At 47.0% G+C, this 9,221-nt stretch overlaps 2 protein-coding genes across 2 annotated transcripts in view; one reads left to right on the top strand and one right to left on the bottom strand.

Annotated features, from left to right (window-relative positions):
- LOC129749464 (insulin-like growth factor-binding protein complex acid labile subunit) overlaps nucleotides 1–9,221 on the top strand; it is an 835,561-nt gene that overhangs the window by 45,893 nt on the left and 780,447 nt on the right. The gene's annotated exons all lie outside the window — the stretch shown is intronic.
- On the bottom strand, nucleotides 3,421–8,778 carry LOC129743039 (uncharacterized). The gene has a single exon (XM_055734981.1). The coding sequence runs from the start codon at nucleotides 8,776–8,778 to the stop codon at nucleotides 3,421–3,423; it is 5,358 nt and encodes a 1,785-aa protein (XP_055590956.1).

Below are 9,221 nucleotides of genomic sequence, written 5' to 3'. Positions count from 1 at the left end.
GGCTTAATGGAACCGATAAAGAACGGTTATTTTTCTAAAAGATTACGGGCTGACGCGAGCTGATAAGCTTCCAAGTAAAAATGACAAACGAGTTTGGTCTAATTATTCAAGTAGGATGACTTACGCCGAACAGCAAGAACACCATTATCGGTCCCCGAGACGACACAGTTTTAATGATCTCTTAGCATGTCGTTAGTCACTGAAGACCCGAAAAGAAGAGCCCACGCCTTGCGGAAGGATGCCGACCATTAAAACCATTTAAAATGCACTTTTCGGGAAGCTCATCTATCGTCGTTTATGTCGTTGATGTGGTTGTTTTCCTTAAATTTTATATTCTGTCTCTTCTGAAGATTCTTCCGAGTGTCTCTTCTTGAACTTTCTGTGTTTCCCTCTGTTCGGGTTAATGGACTCTCACAAGTTTGAATGTCAGCTAAACCTAACCTAACCTTCCCTTCGGGGGCTTCTTAATAAAATGTAGCGCATCGCTTTGTCGAACGAAAGTGGGAAGGGAACAGATGTTTTCGCTTGTCATGTCGTAGTACTGTTGGAGGAATGTTACCATTTCTTCTGGCAATGTTTCTTCGTGACGCAATCTCTTCTAGCTAGCTATTATGGTGATATTTGGGAGTATTGCATTTGAGGTCGCGCGGTGGTTTAGTCGAGTTGAGTAAGATGAGGTAGGTGCTGTAATATGATCTCCTTGTTAGCGCGTTGAAAACAGTTGAAAAAGGAATCGTGGAAATTGGTTTTGGCTTTGACTTATAACAGGTTCTTGAACTGCTTTGGAGCACTCTCCCGATAACGCATGTATGATTATTTTTTCTTATTTTTCAAATTGATAATATTACCACTTATTTTCATTTTATCTCTTTTCAGGTATGAATCGTCTCCTTGAAATATCATCTGTCTCAAATGAAAAATAACGAATAGGTAAAACATTGCACACAATTGAATTTTAACTAATTTCTCCAATCTACAACGTTCCAGATTTAAAAAACTGTTTAAATAAGGTATTTTTTAACTTTTACTATAGTTTTTGAGGGTGGTGTAATAGAACTTTGACATATTCGACAAATTTTTGAATTTTGGCCAGATAAACAACTTTGTCCAAGATAGCAAAGCCCTAATTTGAATAACAAAAACGTAAGCTTTTTCATCTCGTTACTGATGGACCCCTCGACAATAAATTTTTTACCAAAATATACTCCTTGTAAAACTGAACAATGTTTCTGAAGACACTTCATTCCTGGGCGCTATTTATTTATATTTATTTCAGCTAATATCGTTGTTATGGACCACTAAGTTATTAATAATTTATTTAAGACTTCGTTTGGCAATTCACGGCACTCCGCGTTAGGTCTTCGTTTGCAAATGCTCTGGTTAGTTTGAAAAAAGGTGATACCAAACTGGATCATGATTTTGCATAGCGCTGTACAAAAAAAAACAATATGCCATATGTTTGTAAAGTATTTAAGTCAAAAAAAATTGATATACAATCATAATCAAAACAACAAATAATTTGATTTTTTGTGTGTTGCAGTCGAAAATTTTGAACAAAATTATTCAATTTTCCGAAGAAAGTGTCAAAGTCCTTTCCACGTACGTTAAATCACTGGCTCAAGCAGTAGGCAAAAGTTGAAAGTCAAATCCATTATTTTATTTTATTTACATAGTATTCCGTCTTACGACATAACTTGACGAACATAATTCCTAAAATTCACTCGGTCCATGGCAACCGTTCTCCAATTTCTCGGGCACCCCACGTTCGCCAGATCACGCTCCACTTGGTCTAACCACCTCGCTCGTTGCGCCCCCGCTCGTCTTGTTCCTACCGGATTCGTAGCGAACACCTGTTTTGCAGGACAGTCGTCCGGCATTCTCGCAACATGTCCTGCCCAGCGTATCCGGCCAGCCTTAACCACCTTCTGGATACTGGGTTCGCCGTAGAGTCGCGCGAGCTCGTGGTTCATCCTTCGCCTCCACACTCCGTTCTCCTGTACGCCGCCAAAGATGGTTCTTAACACTCGTCGCTCGAATACTCCGAGTGTACGCAGGTCCTCCTCGAGCAATATCCATGTCTCGTGCCCGTAGAGAACAACCGGTCTAATAAGCGTCATATACAGGTTGTTGAGGATTCAGGGGGTAGCTTACCGCTTAATGTTCGAATCGGAGGGTTTACTTTCCGTTGATCTCCAACGGGACGAAAAGTAGCACCATAGAACGAGGGACGAACAATTACTCCTGCGCTGGCCAGTCGGTTCGTTTGCTCCACTGTTTGCTGCTGGTTCGCTGCTGCTAGGTCGGGAGGATTGATTTCGTTGCACCAATTAAGTCCACAAGCTATTCACGGCACAATCAACGCTGATCAGGTTTTCGGATGCGTTTAGAAACACAAAACAGACGACCGAATTATGAATATACAAAACACTACTTTATTGGACTTTACTCGACCGACGGAACAAACAATCAAAGGTACGGACTAGATGTTGCCGCTTCGAGAATTTATTAAGACTGATTTATGCTGACTTTGTTATTGCTTTGGTCAGCTGGTTGGTGAGTTACCGTGTCAAAACAGTTCATTCGGTAACTCACTGGTATGTTTTTTTCTTATACTAGGATGGTTCAATATTTTACGATTTACAATAATTGAAAATAATTAAAGGAAATTTAACACACATTATATACAATAGATTTGGTCACAAACATTCCGGCCACCTTGAAATGGCACGGACATTTCAACACTCGCTTCGGTGTCATTAGGGAGCCTTCATCGGTTTCCTTCGTCTTCGACTACGTGGACCAACAGGACGCATCATGGCACCAGGGGAAGCAGGAGGAGCGATTGGAACTGGGCGGTACGGACACCATCTGGAGCTTTGTTTTCTGTGGAACAAAGAGGATCCCAGTAGACCAACAAACATACAAATAAAGGATTGGAACCGCAATCACCTGGTGCTTATGGTTGTCATACAGGAGCTAACTTAGAGTGTAGCTCTACTCATTAAAGCTGCGACCACCGACTACTGCGTTCAATCAGCCGGTGCTAGGAGTATTTGATGGGAGGGGTTGTCCACCACACGAAGCCGGAAACGATGAAGTGCGACCACACTCGGAGCGTTGATTCTGCGGAGCAAGAAGGAACCCAGTAGCCCAACAAACAAATAAGGGGGTATTGGAATCGCAATCACCTGATTTTCAAATTGTCGTACAGGAGCTAACTTAGAGTGTAGCTCTACTCATTCAGGCTGCAATCGGCGACTACTGGTTCTAGGAGGTCCGCAGTGTACAGGCGAGGACGACGACAAATGGTTCTGGGAAGCAAAGGGAACCAAGTAGACCAACAAACAACTTTTAAAAATATTGGAACCGCAATCACCTGATCCATGAAATTATGTACAGGAGCTGTCTTAGAGTGCAGCTCTACTCATGATTAGTTTCAGGAACTGCGGTGACCGGTTCTCCAACGGGCTGCTCATCAGCTGGATTGGTTTCGGGTTGTTCTGGTACGGGTAACAGGGCAAGTTTGTTGACACACCTGGAAACGACATCTCGCTTCGCAGTGCGTAAGGTGACCACTCGTACGATGCCGTCTTTCCCAGGATGAACGGCTGTGATGATCCCTAGTGGCCATTGGGCTGGCGGAAGTAGATCGTCTTGGATGATCACCATTTGGTTGGGCTGGATTACAGTTGATGTTCTACGGTGCTTGGTGGCTCGGGCTTGAAGCTGCTGCAGATATTCTGGGTACCATCTACGCCAGATTCGTTGGAACCGTTTCTGCGTGAGCTTCCAATGCGACAGTTGATTGTCCGGAACAGTTGTCACGTCTTCTTCGGGTGGAGATCGCAGGCTTTCACCGACAAGGAAATGTCCAGGTGTCAGGGCTTCCAATTCGTCGGATTCGGTTGGCATCGGGATCAAGGGTCTGGAGTTCAAACACATCTCCACCTCGGCTAGTAACGTCGTCATGTCCTCGTACGAAATGTTGGAGTGGCCGATTTCCCTCAGCAGATGGTGCTTCGCTGATTTCACTGCTGCTTCCCATAGACCTCCGAAATGGGGCGAACGAGGTGGTATGAAATGCCACGCAACTCCAGATTCTGCACACCAATCCAGGATGTTCTTGCGTCCTCCGTGTTCGGTTTTCAGCATCTGGTAGATTCTATGCAACTCGTTATTTGCACCTCGGAACGCAGTGCCATTGTCGCTGTGGATCTCGTGGGGAAAGTTTCGGCGGGCAGAAAATCGGCGAAGAGCAGCGATGAAGGCCGGCGTGGAGAGATCAGACACCAACTCGATGTGAACGGCACGTGTGGTAAAGCAAACGAAGATGCAAACGTATGCTTTCGTTGGGCCTCGGTTTCGGACGAGAGACTTGATGTAAACTGGTCCGCAATAGTCTACACCAGAAACGGCAAACGGTCTTCGGGGCGCAACACGAGACGTAGGCAAATCTGCGATGCTTTGCTGGATCATCTTTGGTCTGCATCGGAAACATTTGTGGCACTCATGGAATGTGCGGCGCACTAGATTGCGTCCACCAATGATCCAGTACTTTTGACGGATCGTGGCGAGCATTAGTTGTGGGCCGGCGTGAATTAAATTCTCATGATAATACTTCGCCAACAGGTTTGAAAGCGGGTGTTTCGCGAGCAGAACAACTTGATGTTTCGTAGCTTCCGGAACGGTTGCGTTGGCCAGAACTCCTCTAATCCGAATGACTCCATCTGATTCTAGTTTTGTACGGATGTACTTCAACTGCGATGAAGACGGAAGACGACCGGACGATGCTAGGGTGGCTAACTCCTCAGGAAAACACTGTTTCTGGGCAAGACGACACAGTGTCAAATCTGCTTCTTGCAGATCGGCGGTGGTAAGTGCTTGGAATGGGTCAATTTTCGTCTTCCGTGCAGCAGCTTTCAACAAGCGGAAGTATCGCATGCAGTGAGCGATGGAGCGCCTGAGTTTTTGGTAACTGGAGTACATTCCGAAGATACGATCTGCAAACTCGTCATCCTTCACGACAGCTGGAAGCGCGGCAACTGGAACTCTCATTTCACTCGTCGAACTGGTTTGGCAGGCTGACAACTCGGTTCGTGGCCACTGCGAAGGCGGTAACTGGAGCCATGGAGATCCAGTCCACCAAAGCGGATGATTGACGAGCTCAGGCGGACTTATTCCACGGGACAGAACATCGGCTGGATTCGATTCTCCGCGAACATGCATCCACAAATCTACATCGGTCGAATTCTGGATCTTAGACACTCGGTTGGCCACAAATGTCTTCCAGCGATTGGGCGGTGATTGTAGCCACTGAAGAACCGTCGAGGAATCAGTCCAGAAGAACACTTCGGCAGGCAACTTGAGAGCACGGTTGACCTTCTCGGATAGGCTGACAGACAGAACGGCTCCACAAAGTTCCAAACGGGCAATGCTATGGTGGCTCTTCAGCGGTGCGACCTTCGACTTCGATGTCAGCAATATGACACGGACGACTCCATTACATTCGGACCGAATGTAGCAGCAGCTGCCGTAGGCCTTCTCCGACGCATCCGAAAAGAAATGCAACTGAAAGGATGTGGCATTGGCGGAAGACACGTATCGAGGAACTTGGATCGTGGCGATGGTATCCAGCGTGCTATGAAACTCCTTCCAATCGGCCTGGTACGACGCTGGTAGTGGGCGATCCCATTCGAAAGATTCTCCGTTCTCTGTTCGAAGTCCCCACAAACGCTGCATGAACAGTTTGGCGACGGTAATAATCGGTCCAACCAAACCGAGTGGATCGAAGATCTGGGCGATGTACGACATTATCTTGCGCTTTGTGAGAACTGGAGCTGGCAGGGGCAATTGGACTCGAAAACGTAGAACGTCAGACCTTGTTTCCCAAACAAGTCCGAGCGTAGAGACAGCCTGATCGTCCTGCAGGCTGTGGATTGCGGATACGGCTAAATCTTCTGGAGGAATACCTCGAAGCGCTTCAGGAACATTGGATGCCCATTTCTTGAGTGGTAAACCGGCAGAAGCAGCTAGAGCGGATGCTTCTCGGCGGAGTTGAACGGCGGATTCGACATCTTCGGCACCAGTCAAACAGTCGTCAACGTAGAAGTCGTTCTTGAAAACTGGGGTGGCAACAGGAAAACGACTGACTTCATCCTCAGCGAGACGTTGTAAAGCGCGCGTGGCCAAAAATGGTGCTGAAGCGAAACCGTACGTCACAGTCTGCAGCTCAAACGTTGCGAGAGGCTCTTCAGGACTTTGGCGCCAGAGAATGCGTTGGTACGTACAGTCGTCTAGGTGCAGTTGTATTTGGCGGTACATCTTTTCAATGTCGGCTACGAGTGCGATTGGGTGGGTTCGGAAGCGCATAATGATCGACAGTAGATCGTCCTGGATAGTAGGTCCCACCAACTGCATATCGTTGATGGAGTAACCGGTTGATGTCTTGCACGAAGCGTCAAAAACAACACGGACTTTGGTGCTTGTGCTTGACTCCTTGAAGACTGGATGATGTGGTAGATAGCAGTGGGGGACAGAGTCGTCTACTGGATCAGTCAACTTAATCATATGGCCCAAACGTTCGTAGTCGGCCATGAAACAAACGTAGGCTTCTCGAGTGGCAGGATCTCGCTTAAGTCTCCTCTCTAGACTTTGGAAGCGGCGCTCGGCGATGGATCTTGATTCACCAACACGTACCAGGGGGTCACTAGTGAGTGGCAATCTAACTACGAAACGACCGGACGAATCGCGAGTGGTGGTAGCACTGAACACTTCTTCACACTTCATTTCTTCAGCTGATAGAGCTTGGGACGGCAACAGAGATTCGAGTTCCCAGAACCTTTCGATGGATTGTTCTAGGTCTCGATCGATGGTCGTAAGATGGCATAACCGGGGTGTTACGGAGGAATTTATCGGAACCGATCCGGATACAGCCCATCCAAAAACAGTCTCCACTAAAGTCGGCATCTCATTGCCGAGGGAAATCTTGCTGCCGCCGTGAAGTTCATGGTACACTTCTCCGCCAACGATGAGGTCAATGTCCGCAGGAATGAAAAAATGTGGATCAGCCAGGTCAACGTCGGGAATTTTCCAAGCAGCAACATCAATTCTAACTGTCGGTAGGCAAACTGTTGGCCTTTTGAGGATGAGGAAATCTAGCTTCGTGGCGTACTTTGTTACTGTTGAGCGAATCTTCGCTGTTAACTGGCGCTTGATCTGCTTGGATGACTCACCAATCCCTGAAACGGCAATGTCAACGGTAGAACGGCGAAGATCGAGAGTGTTGGCCAACTTCTTCGTCATGAAGCTGCACATGCTAGCGGAATCAAGGAGCGCCCGCGCCGGAATTTCCTTCCCCGTACTGTCAACCACCAGAAGCATTACTGTTTCTAACAAAACTGTACTGTTTGATGTCTGAACAGTCATACAGACTTGTTGGCTCGATGATGATGGTTGCGGATCTGCATCTGGAGGAGCGGTACTGCGCTGCGGAGCTGGGAGTGGCGGCTTCGATGAAAGCGAAGTTGGTTTCGGAACCGAATTGAAGTTGGTGGACTTGATCGCATCATGGAGGAGAGAATTATGCTTTCCATTGCAGAAACGACAAGTGTGTCTGGAGGAACAGGATCGTGATAAATGGCCGGAATTGAAACAATTCCAACACAAACGATGGGATGTGACAACTTGCCGTCGGTTGTAGGGAGAAAAACTTGCGAATTGCCTACAGCGAAATAGATGGTGTCGTTCCGAACATACTACGCACACTGGTAAATCGGGTTTTGGATCAGACGCAACAGGATTGGCTACTAATCGGAACGCCTTCTTCGGTTGGGATCCCGTCATCCTCGCTGGAATCGCTTGTAGGTTGCGCTGCTCTTCTGAAACGATCGTCTTCAGCATCATCGCTCGAGAATACAAGAAATCGGTCAACTCTTGGTAAGTGATTTCTCTAAGGTCGCTCGTTTTCTCCTCCCAGGCTCGCAGAGTCGTTGGATCCAGCTTGTAGCACAGAAGATTCACTAGCGGTGTATCCCAGTAACCTACCGGCTCACCCAGTTTAGCCATGGCCTTCACATGGCGATCAAAGTCATCCGTCAATGCATGGAGATCCTTCGCAGATTCTTTTCTCAAAGGTTGGAGGTCGTACATTGCCCTGAAGAGCTGTCGTTTCAGGTACCGCTGGTTATCATACCGCTTCATCAACGCATCCCAAGTTATGATATAGTTGTCAGTCTCTACGTTCACGGACTCGAAAGGTTTCTTTGCATCGCCTTCTAAACTTTGTAGCAGGTACTGCAGCTTTGCAACCGCTGGAACATCTGGATTCGAGTGCACCATGGACTTGAACGTGTCTCGGAACGACAACCATCGCGAAAAATCACCATCGAACCTCGGTAGATCTATTTTGGGCAGACGTAGGTGAAACATAGCTGTGCTGGCTGGTGCGGTCGGCTCTGCTGATGTGGAACTACTCAACCTTTCTGGGATGTTGTTCAACAGGAATGCTTTCACCTCACAAAACCTTTCCTCGATGGTCGATCTTTCAGCCAAACGCATTTCAAGCCGGTCTGGCCCATCCCACTTCTCGATGACGGTTTGCGCCTTTTGAAATTGGTCGTAGATCCGATCAACTAGATCTTGTCGAACTTGAAGGCGCCCAGCATCACGATCTACGTTGAACTCTCTCGTAAACCTTTCAACATCCGACAGGTTTGTCAAAATAGCCTTGCGACGAATGATGGCATCCTCCACTCTTTCGTCTGACTTGGTTTTCGGCATTTTGAAATACACTGACACTTGCTACCACCACTGTACGATAACGAAAACACAGCACAAAAAACGAAAACGAAATCCTTCCCGAACCGGTGTACTGGTTTTTAACACGACGGCGGAAGTGTAAACCAATCGTACGATTAAATCCTTCCCGTCGCGGATCTACACTTCTACACGACGAAGAATGATACAAATCGTACGATTTTATCCTTCCCGTCGCGGTGTATCAATCTTTGATTCGAGACGGAACCGAGAATTGTGTGTTCAAATCGACGAAAAAATCCTTCCCGACGCGACACACAATTCTTTCGCGAAGACTGCCACCCACTCACACCCAATCGCATATAATTTTATTTTATCCAATATAGCCAATATAAGCCTCAGGTGCAAAAGGACTGAATTCGCCAGAAAATTCTAAGTCCAAAACTTAATTGCCAAAAATTAATCAA

This window comes from Uranotaenia lowii, chromosome 2 (assembly GCF_029784155.1).
Source record: "Uranotaenia lowii strain MFRU-FL chromosome 2, ASM2978415v1, whole genome shotgun sequence".
Taxonomy (NCBI): Eukaryota; Metazoa; Arthropoda; class Insecta; order Diptera; family Culicidae; genus Uranotaenia; species Uranotaenia lowii.
The sequence above is the reverse complement of the archived record's forward strand: the minus strand, read 5'-3'. Positions and strand labels throughout refer to the sequence as shown.